Source organism: Vanacampus margaritifer, chromosome 2 (genome assembly GCF_051991255.1).
Source record: "Vanacampus margaritifer isolate UIUO_Vmar chromosome 2, RoL_Vmar_1.0, whole genome shotgun sequence".
NCBI lineage: Eukaryota > Metazoa > Chordata > Actinopteri > Syngnathiformes > Syngnathidae > Vanacampus > Vanacampus margaritifer.
In genome coordinates, this window is record NC_135433.1 from 14436645 (window position 1) to 14457324 (window position 20680).

General features: G+C 39.6%; 1 protein-coding gene across 1 annotated transcript; it reads left to right on the forward strand.

The window, feature by feature from the left end:
* The first annotated feature begins 5219 nt into the window (after positions 1-5219).
* On the forward strand, positions 5220-20277 carry slc4a1a (solute carrier family 4 member 1a (Diego blood group)). The gene is made up of 21 exons (XM_077559116.1): positions 5220-5340; positions 6968-7038; positions 7154-7212; positions 9155-9255; positions 9318-9364; positions 9438-9603; positions 11215-11350; positions 11534-11603; positions 11693-11735; positions 11801-11985; positions 12726-12933; positions 12995-13198; positions 15383-15531; positions 15616-15810; positions 15999-16232; positions 16307-16396; positions 16462-16628; positions 16715-16956; positions 17177-17346; positions 19068-19241; positions 19664-20277. The coding sequence occupies exons 2-21, from the start codon at positions 7012-7014 to the stop codon at positions 19739-19741; spliced, it is 2745 nt and encodes a 914-aa protein (XP_077415242.1). The 5' UTR covers positions 5220-5340; positions 6968-7011; the 3' UTR covers positions 19742-20277.
* The last annotated feature ends 403 nt before the right edge of the window (positions 20278-20680 follow it).

Here is a 20680-nt window from a genome sequence, read left to right on the forward strand (position 1 = left end):
TATTATAAAAGAAATATATAGGCCATAGTGGACATTATTAGTATTCTGCCCATTTTTTAATGCAAATAAATGCTTTAAAGAACAATATGTTTGGGTGTTTAAGTTGTCAGTATATTATTGAATAAAACATTTTACTAAAAAAAAAAATGCATAGCAAAATCTGAGAAAATATTTTTTTTACACCGTTAGTGTAACCACAAGTCAGAAAAAGAAAATCTGTTACACAAAAAAAAAAACGAATTGCAAAAAAAAGTCGATTGTGCTTTAAAAAACAACAACTTTTAAACATTTTTATGAAATTGTAACTTTTACGTTAAATATTGACAAATTCAAGTAAAATAAGAATATGGAAAAGTAGATATATAATTTTTTTAACTGGAACATTGTGTTAAATCTAAAAGATCATCTGCATATAAATTGCACATTATCTGCATATTCTGAAAAAAGTCAAATATCTATACAAACAATGAAAAATAGTTTTTTTGCTCGTTTGTTTTTTAAATCCATCCATTTTCAACATTTGTCTTCATTAGAGTTTCAAGTGAGCTGGAGCTTATCTTGACCGATTTTGTGAAAGAGGCAGGGTACACCCAGGGCTGGTTGATAGTCAATTGTAGGAATTAAAAATGAAGTTTAAAAAAGTGTTGAAAAATCTATTTAAAAAGCTCACATACATTAATACAAGTTTTTGTTTTTTAAGTGCACATATTTAAATGACTGTCTTGGAAATTGTCATAACATTTGGTGGAAAATTCAAGCATTAAGTCAGTGGCTGACAGTCAGATCACTTGGGGTTCCTTGTGGACCACCCATATAAAATTATGAAATAATTCAAATATGACCTTCAAACATGGCTAACCTGACTTTTACTCAACATTTCTCCGATGCTGGTGTTTGTTGTATGTTAGGTCATTTACTGTAATGATGCACCGTAACAATTCCAGCCTTTCCAAAGAAAATGCTCACTTTGACCATACTATGTGTTTTAAGTGTCTTTATTGGCTCAGGGTGTGTCTTGATGTTGCATGCGTGGTGTCAGCAGATAGCGTGCTAAAGCTGATGATGATGATAACTTGCCTGAAAGCAGCTCACACACGCAGCGACTTCATCTGGGCCCGACTTGCCCTCTTCGCTGTGGGAGGCCCTTCTTTATGATAATTAGAACTTTTATTATGTTCATGTTTTTTGTAAACATCAAAATTACGTGAAATAAAATAAAAAGTTGTATAATTTAGTCAAAAGTCAAAGTTTTTGTGGATAACTTCGTCTTAAAATGTCAACCTAATCAATTTGTGTAACCAACATTTAGTGTAGAGTGCTCAATAAACCTTAACATCCATGACAAAAGGAATCTTCAAGGAATTATCAAATATGTTTTGTACTGTAAACAAATACAATTAAGGGTAGTTAAACAGTTTTACAAAGACATTTTTGTGAACATTTAGGTACAAACCATTGTGTTAAGTTCTTTGAAGATCACTGGAAGCCTTCAAAGAATTTGTTTTTATGATAATGGGCCCAATTTCTGTGGTCAGCACAAATCTAGCATGAAGCACAATCTAATTGTGAGCATGGGTAGAGTTTTCTTTCATTTAGTTTATTCCTAGGCATAGGTAGAAGGGGACGTCTGCGCTGGTGTGCACCATTGTGGGATGGAACACAGCCGACTCCCGACCAAGGTTATTTTAGTTAACAAAAACTAATAAAAAAAAAAACTAAAACTAGAATTTAAAAAACATTTTCGTTAACGAAATAAAATAAAAACAAAAATGTGTTTTTTTTGTGGACACTAACTGAAACTACATTTTACAAAACTAACTATAATTATAGTTAAAATGTCCTTCGTTTTAGTCTTTGGTAATTAATTTAATGCATGATCCTTTGGGGATGATTTTAAATTTTATTTTAAGTAGATTTATTTTTACCATGGTGTTTTTTAAATATTGCGCACAAGTAATAAATATTTTATTTAAAACCAAAACTAATACTGAAACTAAATGAAAACTAAGCGTTTATTAAATAACTGAAACTAATAAAAACTAACAGAACCACCCTGAAAACGAATTAAAAACAACTAAATTTAAATAACAAAACACAAAACGAAACCAAAACTACCAAGCTCCCGGCCAATCGAAGCGGCTCTTGTCATCCTATTAAAATGTTTTTCTAAGATAATGATAATTTCTTCAATGATTCAGGATTGTCCCACACTGTTGTCATATCTAGGGATGAAACATGTTGTCATCCACCACACGTCCGCCAAATCTACCTGTGCCTCAATTAAATCCACTAAAACTGCATTACGCCACTTGCTCCACAAGTTAGACTTGGTTATTGTGGGTCTAAAATATAATACATTTTTGTGTCAGAAGCTCCGTCAGTCAGAACGGCCAGAGAGCTAAAGAAGACTTGCCTTGGCATGAAAATAAAGAGGCGGCCATTTTTATGCCAAGCGTCTGTCTAGGAAAATAGAACCCAATGTCTTTGTAATCGTAAATGACTGAAGAGTCTTCAGTTAAGGCTTAAGCTTGAGCTTTCGGGGGAACTAACACTTTACAGGTGAACTTAATTTGATCTGAAAACTCTTGAATGCACAAACTGTTCAGTTTTTGAGTACTTTTTACTCAACTTACAATTCTCTAACAAGGAGTTGAACAGCAAAATTCACAACATAACAGCTGTTTGATCCGTGAATGGACAAATGCATTTCCTGGTTTACTTTAAAAAGGTATCAAAATAATAGTTGTCTTTAATATGCTGTTCACATTTTGACGTCATGAGACCAAGATGACGCCTAACAGTTGATCCGCAGTACCTTGCCATTGCCGGACTTGAGAGTTTTCTCATTGGACTGCTTCCTGCTTGGTACTTCTTTCCCAGGAAGACGTTTTCCTGTCTGGATGAAATTCTTTTATCAGAAACGTTAAGTGAATCTTGCTTATTTTACACTTAAACACAATTATACATTTCTTCTGAGCACATTCAGCCTTTTCCCAAACTTTGCACTTACACTTACACAAACTTTTTCCTTTCCTACTTTGAATTTCCCTAAAAGTCCAAGCGCTGGAATTCCTCTTCAATTTTGGGCATAGTCTTTGTGACTTTTTCTTGTGGCCTGTCATAATTTGCATGTCTGCCCAATTTGTTTTTGATCAGTGAAACCTGGTGCTAGCTTATTTTCTCAAACTTTTTAGGGGGCATTACAGAGGGAATTCACCTAAAATTGCTGTTTTTAGCAAAAATGGCAGACTTCCTATTCAATTTAAAACGTCAGGGGCTCATTTTCTATCTTTAAAGGTAGACTACGGAGTGAATTTGCCCAAAATGCCCGACTTAACTATTTAAGTTTGGGCACGGGTCCTTGAAACTTTTTTTTGTACAAACCGTAAATCTTGTATTTAGCACCATTTATTAAGGCATTTTTTTCATCCAAGTCATGAGAGCGTACCTAATGAAGTGTCCAGTGTGTTCATAGAAGTAAACGGAGTGTGTCTGATGTTGATTTAACCGTATCTAGCGCAATTGACGTCAGGGTCCCCATGACCCACATCAGGCTTCCTCTCATTTATGGCCTTTTCACACCGTGAAAAGCTGCCGCTGGTCCCCACTGACTCTTGATAGCCCCTTTCATGCTTGACTGATGATTGGCAGCTGATGGTGCTTCTTTGGTCAAAAATAAGGTTAAGCTATTCGGAGAATGAATGAATGAAAAATGGGGGGGGGAATCCAAAATTCTGGAGTTGACAAACCACAAGTATTGAAGTTAAGTATTTCATTGCTGCATCCAAAATCTCTAAATTTGGAGATATTTTTTGTTTTGTTTTTATTGGACAGCAACAGACTGCATCTTGAAATCGTGTGACTACTTTTCTTTTTATGCAAAATGTTAATTCATATTCAGGTAAAACCTTAACTCACTAAATATTTGTATATTTTGCACATCATTTTTATTTTCATCTCCAAATGTTATTTTACTCCAATAGAGAAAGGCGCTGACTTTTTGGTCATTTTTTGAATATAGCAACAAAAACATCTCAAAACACTTTCAGGTATGTTTTTACTGTCATGTGTTTTTGCATTAAACCTTCAGAAGGATTCTGAAGGTGCTTCTACTCACCTGGCAGGTAAACAAGCTCATTCCCATTAGATCACACAGGCCTCATCATCCACACAACCACAGTATGGCAGAAGGTGATTTATAAAAAGTTTTGCGTGAATGGTGTGAATGGTGAGCATCAACTGTATTGATTTTGTATTCCACAGGATTGTGACAGAACTGGTCACCAGACTAGGTTGGACTCACGACATCCTCTCAGATGTACTCTGGCTTTCAGAAGAAAAGATTTGGGCGCGCTACACTGGCACATTATCTTGACAGGTGTCCATCAAAATGAACTTAATGGCCGTAAATTGTCCTCCCTGACCCATGGCCTCTAAGCCTACATTGCCCTTAACCAATTGACTGTTTCATAGTCCCTAAACCATTGTCCTTAATTCATAGTCAGTATGTACTATCAATTAAACCTATAGCACATTATTCTTAATTTATAGTTCCTAAACAATAGTCCCTAACCCTTAAATCCTCAACCCATGGTCCCTAACTTCATCCCGCTATTCCTAATTCAAAATTCTGAACTTTTAGTCAACTTCAACTCATTGACCGTAACATTAACCCATTGTCCCTAACCCCAAATCCCCAAACCTTGGTCTTTAACCTATCATCCCTCACCAATAGTTTCATAATTCTTGGTCCCAATCCTATAGTCACCTGTTGTACCTAATCCCTAAATACTTGTCCCTAACCATAACCCATAGTCACCAATTTCTAACTCATACTCAATAACCCTAAACCATAGTCCCGAGTCCATAGTGTGTAATTCCAAACCGAAGCTGTTTTGTAAACTTGGGGGGGAATCCCAAAGATATCAACAAGATGACGTATTTTGACATGATGAAATCAATGCCCCCTTTCTACCCCCCTGTGTGCCCTCTTGTGTGCCCCCCAGCAGCAAAGATCGTGGCATCATAGGTAGCACCGTCGGCCATGTTTGCGGAGGGCGGAGTAGTCCAACTAGGGCTGGGATATCCCCACGTCAAGGTGTCCCTGAATGATAGCGCTGGTGTGCAGTCACGCGAGGCCTTATCTACGTCAACCTTGTGTGGTTGCCAGGCAACCAGACGGCCTGCGCGGTACGGCACCTTCACCAGTTTGACGTAGTTTTGCTTTTGGGTGTTCCCGCTCTACGCCGTGGGGTCTCGCTACAGTTGTTTGATCGCTACTCATTTTCATAGAGATTCGCCGACAGCTGCCGGAGACCAGGCGGGAGTACCTGCACGCAGGTAGGGGTGTGGTCTATTCTGAACCAGGATCCACCTACTTTTTATTTGATACTTTTTATCATATAGTTTATAATGCGAAATTGATACAGCACTTAGTTGTAGTCCAGAAGGCCAACTCTTGGTAACAAATCCATACTGCCAAAACAATAATTCCTAAAACAAACTCCTAACCAGAATATCTGACCAAGTTACTAACCGGGATGGATAGTCATTAATCCTAATTTGATCCATTGTCTCTATAACTATCCCTAACCCATCGTCTTGATTTCATAGTCCTTGTGCCTAACCGACAGTGCTCAGTCCCTTGTTTCTAATGCATGCTCACAAAACTTTAGTCACTAACCCTAACCAATCGTCCCTAAATAATCCCAGAAGTCATAACTTGTTAGTTCCTAACGTGAACACATAGTCCCCAACCTTAGTCCTTAGGCCATATTTAGAAAACCTAACCCAATGTCATTGATCCTAATCGAATCAATTGCCACGAACACTATGCCTAATTCACAGTCCTCATCCTAACCACTAACCAATAAACCTATAGTCCCTGTCTCTAATCCATTGTCTGTACAATTATTAGACCAATCCCTAACTCGGCCCCTTACATATAGTTTTCTAACCCATTGTCCTTAAACCATAGTCCCTAATTCATAGTACCTAAAACCTCGCTAATCGAACCTTTGTGACAATGTGGATGTGTCCTTGAGCAAAGTGCTGAACCCTCAGTTGCTCCTGATGCTGCACCAGTAGATGAATGCAAAGACAGTGTGAAGCGCTTTGAGTGCCTTAGTAGGTGGGAAAGCGCTAAGCAAAGGAAAGACCGTTTTAGCCAGTCCTCAACCAATAGTCACTAACCCTTTGTCCCAAACCCTTAGTTGTTAATCCTAAACCATAATCTCTAATATTATCCCTAACTCATATTACTCACTTTAACCCATATTTCCTGATTCATTGGCCCAAACTCATAGTCCTGATCTCATAGTATTTAACCTTACCACATTATGCCTAAATTATAGTCCCTAATTAATAGTTCCCAACCCTAGTTTCCAAGATGCTATACAACTCATAGTCAGGAATCCTAAAACATAATCTTGAACCCACAGTTTGCCATTTTAAACCTAATCTGGTATGTATCATTGTGATGGAGTGGGGGGACTTAGTTTGTAGTGAAATAACCAAGTTTCCTCTGCAGTTGTAAGTCAAATTGACTGAAGGTAAACAGTCCAAAGATTGACTACATTGCTTTTGTAAATGTTTTTTTTGTTTTTAAGATTGATTAAATGTAAATCCACCATTCTGCTAGTTGGTGAATGAAAATCCAGAGGTTTCTGACTAAATATTATCAGATTAACATTTTATTTGTCATTACTGGTTGGGTTTTTTTCTGCACACAAGTCCTTTAGGAGGACAGAGAAGACAAACGGGTGTGACTCAAAGATAGAACAGTCATGGTTACGATTATCTGTCTGGAGCCATGACATGAGTCTGCACTTCAAATTTGAGTGACTTCATGGTAGTCACAACTCATCTGTGTTTTCTGTTTATGCTCAAAGTATGATTCACTTGATAGTAGTTTTCACAAATGAGAATAAATCTGATTTCCCCCCCCACACTCATTTGTCCTTCAAAGGTAATGTACAGAAGTAGCTGAGCGTGTGAACCTACAACGCGGCAATGGATAGCAAATTCACTTGTGATGAGGTTGGTGTTTGTTTGTCGTCAGGGGCCATCATTTCACATGAAAATCCGTTTGATCTGCTAAAATTTCAAGCAACCCCCACCCCCCATTCATGAAATCCTTTCTCCTTCCTTGTAGGACAGTGACATGTCATATGAAGACCGTGATTCCGCCTTCCTCCCCTCCCCACTGAGAATGTGAGTCCCAGAATCCTCAGCAATGCTAACCAAATGTTCATAAATTACATACATGGCATACAGTTTGTTTTCCCCCCACACTGAAGTCATGCTGAAGGTTGTCAAAGATGAAGAAGTTACATAAATTATAGTCGGCAACCAGAGGCAGCAGCATGCTATGTGACAACTGTACATGACTGATAAATTGTGTATATATGTGGATGTGATTGCCAAACCTTAGCTGAATATATATATATATATATATATATATATATATATATATATATATATATATATATATATATATATATTGTGTATAAAAAAACGGAACGTAAGCACTAGCAAGAACAGTCAACATTATTTTATGTAGCATGCATCAATACATTAAGTACATAAATTATGTATATAAAGTGAATGTGAACAGCAGCAAGGCCAGTCAGCAGTATTGCGTTTGCCAACCTGTGCCTTCACCTGAGTAATATATTAAATATATGTTAAGATGTTAATGCCAGCTGAAAATCGATGAAAAATTTATATACAGTATAAATATGTGAAGTATGTGTATTTTAAAACTATATGTTTAATGTGATTGTTAAAAAAAACAAAAAACAATATGTCTAATATTAAACCGTCCATTCATAGTAGTACATAAATACTATGTTTCCGAAAATGAATGTGAACAGCAGCAGCAATAGTAACGTATGTATTTTATTTTATTTTTTTAATGCTTTACTCGGCAATGACATAAAGTGTATATAACAAAAGTATGCTATTTCTGAAGAAGTGACTGTAAACAATAGCAAGAACAGTCAGCAGCGCTGTATTTGGCAACCAGACATGAATAAACTATTATGAAGGTGTAAATAAATAGCAAACTATACATGCATAAATACTATACATTGTATTTATCGATAACATCTTATGTCTAAATTTGGTCTGTTTTAATTGTTTTTAACAAATTTATACTATTGGTCAGTTAACCAATTTAACCTGATGGAATGACTTCGTTTCTTTGTCGATGCAATGTTTATGGGTCAACAAACATACTGTTTTTTTGTTTGTTTGATTGTTTTTCCTGAAAAGTGATGGTTATGGAGATGCAAGGATTCCACCCAAAGCCAGCAATTTACAGAAGTATATGTGAACAGTTAATAGTCAGCAGCACTGTCTGTCAGATGGCTACAGTATGATAACAAAGTGTATTTTCTCAAACAACAAACACTGTAAGGTAGTTTATTTCTTGTGGTAAAAAAAAAAACAGCCTAGTCATAATGAATTTTCGTCTTGAAAAAAAGGCAGATGCTTCCCTCGTGTGGCCACAGACAGAATTGCAGCGTCTTGAAATAATGTGGACCAAAATGTTGCTGAAGTGAATTTGAACAGTCTTAAAGTGGACCAGAATGTCCTCAAATTGGACTAAAGCATATCATCTCTGGACCAGAATGCACCAAACACAATCCTTTAAATGAACTAGAATGGTGTCAAAGTGGGCCAGAATGTTCCTAAAGCTGGCCAGATTGTAAATGCGGATTGGCTTGTCCCCTTAGTGGACTATAAAGTCTTTAAAATTGACTACAGTAGACCAAAATGTCCTTAAACTGGACAAAGGGCATCAGAATGTTCCTAGTTGACTAGAATGTCCTAAAAGTGGACAAAGTTGTCAAAGTGTATTAAAAGGTAATGAAAGTGGACCTAAAAGTCTTAAGTGGACCAAAATGTCCACAAAGTGGACTGTATTGTAACTATAGTAGAATTGTACGTCTTTAAAATGGACAGCAATGTCTCAGAATTTGAACTAAAAGTCCTTAAACTGGGCTGCAATGGTTTCCATCAAGTTATTCTCAAAGTGGACTAGAATTTCCTGAAAGGTGGACCAGAATGTCAACGTGGACCCAAATACTAGCTAGATAGGGCAGTTCTCGTGTGGCGTCATTGAGTGCAAGTTTCTATTTCTCCACACCAGGAGGACTCCGGCGGACCGCGGTGATCTGTGCGATGTGGAGAATGGGAGGAACGACGAGGACACACACTTGGAAACATACATCATCCCCTGTGATTCACAAGGTAGGCTCCTCTCACCCCCCCTCTAGTGACTTTTCGTTTAATATTCCACTTGATTCTTTCAGCCAACCTCAACCTGAACACCAACGCCACCACCAGGGGCGATGCTCAGGTCAGTCTGCAATCCTCAAACCATGTCTCTAAACAATTTAGTTAACTAAATGACCTGACAATGTGGGCCCCAGGCATACGTGGAACTGAACGAGCTTCAGGGAAACACTTGGCAGGAGACGGGCCGCTGGGTGGGCTTTGAGGAGAACTTCAACGCCGCCACGGGGAAGTGGGGTCCTTCCCACACATCCTACCTGACCTTCAAGAGTCTCATCCAGCTACGCAAAACCATGAGCACAGGTGACTTTGGACTCCACATCAAAATGAAAACAACCTTCATATCTGAGGAGATGAAGTTGAACAATCAATCAAAAAATCGTTAAAATAAATCCAAATGATGTTAAAGTAGATTATGCCCTAAAAATGGACTACATTGTCCAATTAGATTGCTCAAATAGTGAACTACTCTATAAGTGGACAAGAAAGTTCCAAGATGTACCCAAAATGTTATCAAAGTAAACCACATTGTCAAGTGGACCAGAATGTTCCTAAAGTGTCCTACAATGTTCTCAAAGTGGAAAAAAATATATATCCAAAGTGGATCAGGATGAAATCAAAGTGGACCACAATGTCCTCAAAGTGAACAAGAACATCACGGTGTACCAGAATGTTCTCAAATTAGACCAAAATGCTCCTAAATATGACCAGAATACCCTCAAAGTGGACAAGATTGATTCCAAAGTGAGCTAGAGTGTCTTCAAATTAGCATAGAATGTCCTTCAAATCAACCAGGATGGGAATTTAACAAAAATAAACAAACAAAAAAGACCTAAATTCCCTTAAAGGGGAAGTCAACCATAAACATTTCTTGACAATAATATGTTATTTGTGAGCTCACTAGTCTAAACATGAACATTCTGATTAATATTACATTTTGAAATATGAGTTATGCAGGAAAATCCAGCCGATTTTATCCATCTCAGGGGGCGGCCATTTTGCCACTTGCTGTCAACTGAAGATGACATCACAGTTGCTCAGGGCTCAGGAAACGACCAATCATAGCTCACCTGTTTTCTGAAGCTGATTGGTCGTTACCTGAGACCTGAGCAACTGTGATGTCATTTTCACTCAACACAGTCGAGTGAAAATGACATCATAGTTGCGGCCATTATGTTAGTGGCAAAATGGCCGCCTTTTGATATTGATAAAAATTGTTGGATTTTGTTGCTAATAACTCACATTCCACTAACGCAATATTAACCAGAATACCGTATTTACACTAGTGGGGCTGCATCGAACATATTATTGTCAAGACATTTTTGGGGGGTTGACTTCCCCGTTAAAGTGGATCAGAATGTCCTCAAGGCGACCAAAATGACCTTACATTTCAAGCCATAAAGTGGATCAGAAATGTCCTTAAAATGGACATGAATTGCCTAAAATTGGATCAGAATGTACTAACCAATGGACTGGAATGAATTTAAAGTGAACCAAAATGCCTTTGGACTAGAATGTCCACAACTGGACTATAATGTCCTGAAAGCGGACTAGAAAGTGCCCGTTTCCAAAAGTGCATCTGAATAATCCCACGGTGAGCCATTGTTCTTAAGTGCATGAATGAATTTTAGAATGTCCTAAAAGTCGAACTGATTGTCCCGAAAGTGCATCTGAATGTTCTCAGAGTGGGCTTTAATGCTAAAGTAGATCAAAATGTCCTCAAATTGGACTTAAATGTCTACAGAGCTATAATATTCATACAGTGGACCAGAATGTCAAAATGGACTAAAATGTCCTCCAGGTGGTCTTGAATGTTCTGAACTTGGTTGGATCAGACTGTGTCTAAAGTGGACCACAATTTCCTCTTGTGATATATATATTTATTTATTTTTTACGTTGACATTACGGACACAGGTGCTGTCATCTTTGACCTGGACGCCAGCGGTTTGTCATCTATAGCCGAGAAGGTGGTGGACGCACTAGTCAACAAGAATGAGATCCGAGCGAGCGATCGGGATGCTCTTCTGAGAGCACTTCTCATGCGCCGCAGGTAAGTTCCCCTTCCTCCTGGCTCTTTTCACAAGTGCTCCTCCACAAAGTTGTTTAGAACAGTGATTGTCAAACAATGGCCACCTCGAGGACTGTGAAAAAAATTACCAAAAAAGACATTTTTGCAGAAGTACGTTCCCATTAAATGAGGTTAAGAACGCCTTCTTTGTGTTCTTCCCTCTAGTCAGTCCGACAAACCTGCGGTCACCCCTTTGGGAGACATTGAAATGCAGACCTTTTCTGTTTCTACAAAGGTATAAGTCCTCATTTTGGTGGTCCTCTACCCTGAATATGATACTCCACATGCATGCATCACAGCTTCCTTTTTTCTTTTTTTTTGTAGAGGGACAGCTCTGACAACATGGAGGCTTCCGTCGTCCTCTCAGGTAACACCACACCACATTCAAATATTTGGAATTTTGAGCTACAGCCGTGATCATTTTACCCAAAGGTGCCCTGGATCTTCTGGAGAAGCCAGTGGTGGCTTTCGTCCGGCTTAGAGACTCAGTGGTGATGGATTCTGCGCTGGAATGTTCTGTCCCCGTGCGCTTCGTGTTCATCCTGGTGGGCCCCAGCCAAAGTGGCATGGACTACAGCGAGAGCGGTCGCGCAATGGGCGCTCTGATGGCTGACTGGGTGAGAAAAGTGTCCATGGGAATGTTGTATTTATGTTTTGGAAGGAGTCAAATCAAGCAAATTAATTAATAGAAGTAGCACACACACACACACACACACACACACATATATACAGTATATATATATATATATATATATATATATATATATATATAGATATAGATATAGATATATATATTAGGGGTGTCAGCAAATCGTAATTAATCCCATGACTTCAATAGTTAAATCACGATTAATCGGAAATTTTATATCTGTTCTAAATGTACAAGAAAATGAAAAAAAAATCTTAAGTTTCATAATAATTTATAAAATTTTGTTAAAACCAGAAAGATGTACTGTTTTGTAAAAAACGAGTGTGATATTGATTTTCAGTGGTCATTTTTCTGCCACTAGATGGCATAATTGCATTTGTAAGACACTGGTGACAACTCTGCATTTTTCTTTTCTTATTAAGAGCTATCTAATCTTTAACATGAAGTAACTTATGAAATTCTGCACATTTTTAAAATTACAAATAATATATGCATTATTATTTACTTATTACAATTAATTACTGCTAATTTTTAACGTGAGCATGTCTGCTGCATTGCGACTGGAATTCCCCCAGTGCAGGCTTTCAAAGTAAGCGTCAGTCATTAATTATGTTAACATTAATATATGTACAGTATAGAATGATATTATCAACAATAATCGTCCCTTGACATGTCAAGGATCTAACATTGTCCGCTGCGCTGCGCCAGGTGTTCTGTCTGGAAGCTTTCCTGGCACAGACCGACCAGGACCTGACCAACGCCATCGCAGACTTCATGGACTGCAGCATTGTCATCCCCCCCACGGAGATTCAAGACCTGGGGATGATGCAGCCCATCATCAAGTTCCAAAAGAAGATGCTACAGGACAGACTGCGCCCCACCGACAACCGTCTGGCCTTCGGTGACAGGATTAAAGGTAAGACAAGTAAAACTAAAGACTTGACCAAAAAGCTTCAATGTCGATTTGATGTGTCCAGTTCAAAAAGCCCCGGAGCCGCCAAAAGAAGACCCCTTGGCCCGCACCGGGTATCCTTTTGGAGGCATGGTGAAAGACATCAGGCGTCGCTACCGCCACTACATCAGCGACTACACGGATGGCCTCAATGCTCAGGTCATGGCCGCTGTCATCTTCATCTACTTCGCCGCCTTATCACCAGCCATCACCTTCGGAGGACTTTTAGGTAGGTCTCTTAACATACCACAGAAGCAGGGTGTCTTTCGGTGTGCTGGTTGATCTGGAAGACTTAGTTTGGGTTTGAATACGGCTTTGTCAGCACACACTGATTACGAACTACCCATATTTTGAGTAGGGGTGCTTTTACTGTCTTGCGCATTTCTTGTTCTTGGAAGTTGGCAACTCTTCTGTCTGATCTTTGGCATTTTATCACTTTCTAAATAAGTTTTCTGAAGACATTGTTTTTTTTTTTTTACAAGCTTCTGGGCTTACTTTTTTTTTACTACCTATTATGTGACAGACGAGCAGTTTCACTTCAGAAGAAAGGCACACGAACGGTTCCTGACAGTCAATATTTTTTGTTCATTTTCCCGGTGTCCCAATATAGACAGGTACCCATTTACCTTTAAGACCCTGTAAAGTGAAAATGAATATTTCATCTAGGTTTGACACCACAGAGGGTTGTTATCAACCAGAAGAAGAAGAAGAATTTTATTTGTCATCATACACAGGGAGATTTAAAAATACAAACAAATTCAAAAATAAAAATGTGTATAGGTTGAAAATGAAAGGGAATAAGCAAAGCTTATTGTATGAAGTCTTCCTACAATGCCATTGTGCTGTACAGTACAATTTAGCAGGAACGTGGAGAGCTTAACTGTAACGAGGACAACTAGACTAAGACGTAGACCACTAGACTGAGACGTAGACCACTTAACTGTGGTGAGGCTTAGCTTGACGCGATAGGAAACACAGACCCCCACACAGACCCCCACACAGACCCCCACACAGACCCCCACACAGACCCCCACACAGACCCCCACACAGACCCCCACACAGACCCCTGACGTGGACGATGATCCCACACAGACTGGACCAACACAACAGACTAAAATACACCAACACTAATGACACACACCTGGGGAACACAATAGGAAGAGGGTACCGATTGGTCAAACACACTGGGAAGAGAACGGGCACACAGGTGGATGTAATCAGACATAACGAGACAGGGGAAACATTCAGAAACACAAGACAAACGCCAATCACAGAAAGACATAACAAACACACCAAAATAAAAAAAACCCTAACCCATACAAAACCGAAACGTGACAATATGTAAAATAAATAATTGCATAGTAAAACTAAATACTTGATTTTTTTGTGAGTTTGGTATAATTTTTGATAATCCTGTTTTATGTATATTTTCTATATCAAGTTTGATATTAAAAAAAGCGTCAAAACAAAATTTACACTTCAATATTTGCACAAAAATCATATTGTATGAAAAATCACCAAACTATTCTTTCTTCTTTCGAATGTGTGTAACTCAACAGGAAATCGGAATCTCGCTCCTCCCCTCACTATAATTTGAAATTTGTTGGGTGTGGTCTGGCTGTGATTGACAGCAGCAGTGAAAACTACAATCTACTATAAATCATTTCTTTACTACAACAAGCTCTGCTAAATAAACTAACCAAATGCTACGCTAATAAATCACTAACCTGAAAATCAGTATAAAGATGTTTGCAAAACACGGCAACTCCATACTCACCAAGGAACGGCATAATTCAGTGCTCATCTCCCATCTGTGAGGTTGTGGGTTCGATGCTCACCCCTGGTGATCATGTCAAAGTGTCCTTGAGCAAGACATTGAACCCTGATTTGCTCCCTGTGGACATGGCAGCAGCCGACCACTGATGTGTTTTAAATCACTTCTCATCCAATGAGAGAACAAATAGTCAGATTGTGTTTATCCCGGTGTTCAACCTAAAGATGGCGCCACACACACGGTTTTTGCCCCAAATTCAGGCTTTCAACAAACATGCACTAAAATGTCGCAATAACGACCAGGACATGTAGACAGCATTAGTAGACACCCATTTATACAGTTTATCAGCAAAAAAAAAAAAAAAAGAGTTGATTTAGTGTTGACTGGAATACCAGTTTAGCCAACCAGGTCATTGCAGGCAACACCTTGACAACAATATGCTCTAAAGCGGTCACGCTAACGTAAATCCTCTGTCCACATACAGGTTGCCACATCAAACTTTTCAAAAGTGCCAGATAACCGCTGCATGATGTGTCATTGGGCACCTTATTAGCCACAATGACAGTATATTTTATTGTACTTAAAAACAAATGTCTGAATTCACTTGACACATTCTTGAACTATTCTTCTTTGTTTTAGCTGATAAAACGGAGAGGATGATGGGTGTGTCAGAGCTGATGATCTCCACAAGCATCCAGGGCATCATCTTCTGTATCATCGCCGCACAGCCTGTCTTGGTGCTTGGTTTTTCCGGACCGCTGCTGCTCTTTGAGGAGGCCTTTTTCGCTGTATGGTTGCCACCACGTGTACCACTATTGCCTCCTTTTGCCTCATCCTCATGCGTGTATGCTTTTGTCCATCCCGTGCTCTAGTTTTGTAAATCCCAGGGGATTGAGTACATAGTGGGTCGTATCTGGGTGGGCATGTGGCTCATCGTGATCGTGGTGATCATCGTGGCGGTGGAGGGCAGCTTCCTGGTGCGCTTCATCTCCCGCTTCACCCAGGAAATCTTCTCCATCCTCATCTCGCTCATCTTCATCTACGAGACCTTCAGTAAACTCTTCAAGGTTTCCACTTCCCACTCATCATCCTTTTGTACAACCATGGGATTGTGCTGCTTTCATCCTAAAACCCTTAACCTTACCCATAAGCCTACCCCTAACCTTTACATAACCCTAACTGTACCTCTAACTTCTCACCCTCACTCTTAAGCCTTATGACTGAAACTTGCCCCTTGGTGTTTTCTCCTACACAGATCTTCAAGGCCCATCCTTTAATTCTGAACTACAAACATCTGAACGAAACCCTGGAGAGGCCCTTTCACACCATTTACAATAAGACCTCCAACGGCACCGTTTTCGTCCAGAATGTGCCGATCGCCATGGCCTACCCCAACACAGCGCTCCTATCCCTGTGCCTTATGTTGGGCTGCTTCTTCATAGCCTACTTCCTGCGCCTGTTCAAGAATGGCACTTACCTGCCCGGTTGGGTAAGTCACCGCCTCTGAATTAAAATCTGCTCTTGTGGTGTTTTCCTGACTAATGACCTGTGTTCTTTTTGCAGCTGCGACGGCTGATTGGAGATTTCGGCGTCCCCATCGCCATTTTTGTCATGATCGCTGTGGATATCAGTATTAAGGACACTTATACTCAGGCAAGTGATTTAAGCATGTAGTGTGTCGCGTGTGCAAGTGTGCAAGTGATGTTGCTTTTGTGCAGAAATTGGTCGTACCGAAAGGTGTCCAAGTGACCAACCCTAATGCCCGTGGCTGGTTCATCAACCCCATGGGAGAGAAAAAGGTCTTCCCCATCTGGATGATGGCCGCTTCCTGCGTACCAGCACTGCTCGTCTTTATCCTCATCTTCCTTGAGTCGCAGATTACCACGTGTGTGATGATCAAATCACGTTTCCTGACAATAGCAACATTTTTTGGGGGGGGGGTTGAAATGCTGACAATTCTTCTTCTTCTAGGCTGATTGTTAGCAAACCGGAGAGGAAGATGATCAAAGGCTCCGGTTTTCATTTTGACCTGCTCCTCCTGGTCATCATGGGCGGCATCTCATCCATATTTGGGGTTCCCTGGTTGAGCGCCGCCACGGTGCGCTCCGTCACACACGCCAACGCTCTCACTGTCATGTCCAAGGGCCCCAAACCAGAGATCGAAAAGGTGGTGGAGCAACGGCTCAGCGGCATTCTAGTCGCCATCTTGGTTGGTAAGTCAATGGCGTGAGCTTAGATGGAGATTAATCAGTCAAGTTGGAGATTCAGATTTTTCACACTATAACAGCATTCTATACTAACACTGGAGCAACCTCATCATTTAGTAAATCAAGTGTTTAATCTCCCATGATTCACTAAGGCAAGAGAAACAAGTAAAATAAGTAATGTAAATTTTCTAGCACATTACTTTACATAATGATTTCTCTGTTTCAGGCGCCTCTATTTACATGGAGCCCTTACTGAAGATGATCCCCATGACGGCCCTGTTTGGAATCTTCCTCTACATGGGTGTCACTTCCCTGAGCGGAATCCAAATGTGGGATCGGATACTTCTGTTGATCACGCCCAAAAAATACCACCCGTCTGACGCCTATGCCACCAGGGTACGAACCATTTTCCAAGTCACTCCTCTTCATTCGAATGTTATGAAGCAGTATTTCTCACACTAGGGGCCCATGATCATTTCTGGTCCGTAAAATAATGAGCGATTTGTGGGCTCCCTCTAGTGGTACCGGAAGAATCGCAGAATTAACATTTACAGTGGGTAATGCAGTTCTTCTCAATTATAATTTGTGACACCCCTTCCACAAAGAAGAAAATATTTTGCTACTTTTTTTGGGGGTGCTTGGTCTAGTTCAGGGGTGGGCAAACTTTTTGACTTGCGGGCCACAATGGGTTTGAAATTTTGGCAGATGGGCCGGACCAGGAGCATTTGGACCTCATAGCACAGTAAAAACACACAGATAAATGTACAACCCAATTTACTTATAGTGTGCACTTAGGACTGCGTTTTTCAAATGTGCAAAATCCACATATTTAAAACAGCTTTTCCAATAGCTTCATTTTTATTGTTTTAGCTCAACTTTTGCTGTGTTTTTATGCTTTGTAAAGTGACCTTGGGTGTTCTGAAAGGTGCTGTTTTTAAATGAAATGTATTATTATTATAATTATGATTATTATAAAATAGCCCTAATCCAGGTAGTACGTTTGCCTCAATGAATATGCAAGATGCGGCATTTACACACTATTTGGCAAAGTGGGAGGAGAAATGTAAAGAGATTATAATAGCACATACACTGTGATCTGTCAAACCTGGTGACTGCATCTATTATTAATAGATTTCAATTCAAGGCGTATAGTTAAAGAATTTTTTTTCCATTGGCCCACCCATTTTTAACCTGGGCCCACAGTACGTGTGACACATGCGGCTGCATGATAGCCGCTGCTGCCTGTCACGCGCTGAGGACAAAGCGCGTACATCCAATCCGTCTCTGATCACTTTTCCATCTCCGTGGGGGACGCATAGCACACGGTGTTTGTGCAGCAGCTCAAAAAGAAGCCAAAAGCCAACGAGGAAACGCTCATAGAAGTGCTCGACGCACGCCCCGGGGATGTATTCACCAATATCAACAGTCTCCTGCATGCGCGCTCCTCACCTCACCCATGACAACATGTAGAAAGACTATCTTCAGCTGTCAAAAGGATCAAAACACGCAACAGTGCCACAATGTTGACTGATAGACTGAACTCTTTGTCCCTGCTTTCTTTCAAAAAAGAATTGACCGATTCTCTGGACTATCAGGACATTATTGCTGTGTTCAACACAAAACCGTGCCGTCTCCTGCTGTAAATGTCCAAATCCAGGAAGAATTATATTTTTTGAATCAGTTATCTTGAGTTAAGCTTACTGCCATTCTCCCGTTTATTTTAATAAATTGCAAACGTTGTTATGAAGGTACCCTGCGTATCTTTCTGTCCGCTTTCTGTGCATAAACGAGCTTATCAGTGAGACCCCGACCCAGTGATCATATTTTCCGGGTGTGTAGAAGTTATATAGTCTAGTATAGTCTTTGGTATGACCCGGCCGGGAATTGAACCCAGGACCTCCCAGTCTCAGGGCGGACACTCTAACCACTCGCCCACTGAGCTGAAGAAAAAAAAAAATGAATAAAAAATAATAATTATAAAAAAATTAAAAAAAATTCTAGCCTTATTGGATAAGTTCGGCGGGCCGGATTGAAACGCATAACGGGCCGTATTTGGCCCGCGGGCCGGGGTTTGCCCATGTCTGGTCTAGTTTATAACGCTTTATTTTTTTCCGTAGGTGTCAACAATGCGCATGCATCTTTTCACGCTGATCCAGCTGGTGTGTCTAGGTGTGTTATGGGTGGTAAAGATGAGCCCCTTCTCCCTGGCACTGCCATTCATCCTGCTGCTCACCGTGCCGCTGCGTATGGTGATGACCGGCACACTCTTCTCGGCCATGGAAATGAAATGTGTAAGTACATTCAACGTTCCCCTGACCGCCTAACCTGTTGTCATTTAGAATAAGTCTTTGTGTGTGTGTGTGTGTGTGTGTGTGTGTGTGTGTGTGTGTGTGTGTGTGTGTGATGTTGTGGTCCGCCAACTTTTGTGTTTGAGGGGCCATAATGGATTTTTGGACAGACATTCATAGATGAGGTTTAATTATTTTTTAATTTTAGTAATTCATTTTTTATTTAATTAGTATTTGTTTCTTTAATTTGACTTCTAAATAACTAACCAACCATCAATTAAATACATTTTTTTAATTGTGATACTCTTGATGACGTTTCATGCTATAAGTGCTGTGTTCTAGATTAAAAAAGCGAAACAGGCTATATGTGCCTCCCTCCTGCCCCTGGTTTATCAGATGCATTTACATGTTTATTTGTGTTGCAGCTTGATGCGGACGATGCTAAGGTGAAGTTTGAGGAGGACATCGGTGAGGATGCATACAATGAGTGCCCACTTCCATAAGTGAAAACAAATTAAATTCAAAATTATAGCCAGTGATTCATTTGTGGGGTTGGAGTGTGGAGGGTATTATATTTAAGAAAAAAAAACATTTCCTATTTCAAGTTTCATCCTGTCATGTAACATTACTTTAGGGGATTATTTTTGTTTCACCATTGCAAGCGATACCAGTGGCATTTGTTCTTTTAGATATAGTATTTTCTCTTGTGTGTAAGTTAGAGGTGTTTTCCTTTTCTTTCAAATATGATGTAAAATGCATTCTGTGCATTGTTTTTAATGGGAGTAAGTAGGATATTTATCTTTCACAATTTCACGTATGCAAAGTTACATATTTTTCCCTTGTGTTAGTGGTTTGTGAAGTTGTCATTTTAGGATATTTTGTGTCAAGTCCACAAATTTAGCATTGAATGAAGACATATGCTATTCTATCTGAATTGAATGCTTTTGACAAGTGTTTGACAGAGAACAAGTTTTGCTTATTTGTGTCTGTGTCATGCATAGGCTTTAACATGCATCAATAAACTGATTAGTAAATATTTCCCCTCACTTGTATTCATTTATTTTAAATGTACACAAACAGCTAATAATAAAAATATAATTAAAAAAAAATTATATTACACAATAAAGCAGTGTTCATTTGCTTCAACATGTTGCTTTCATGACACTGGAAAGGTGTTTAGTAATCTTTTAAAACAGCACATTTTAAACGTATTAGAATAATACATTACGCCGTGTATGTGACGACTCAAACAATCAAACGTCACGTGTACCTCACAAAATATTTTATTTAAAAACACGTTCAACGGTAAAGTACACATACAAATCACAGCATGGAGAAAAAGATGTAAATATGCCCGAAAGCATACAAACTCATCGCTGTTGAACAAGGCCCAGAAGCCTGGGAGCCGTTTGTTTTCCTCACCCGGCTGCCGCGATTGGACG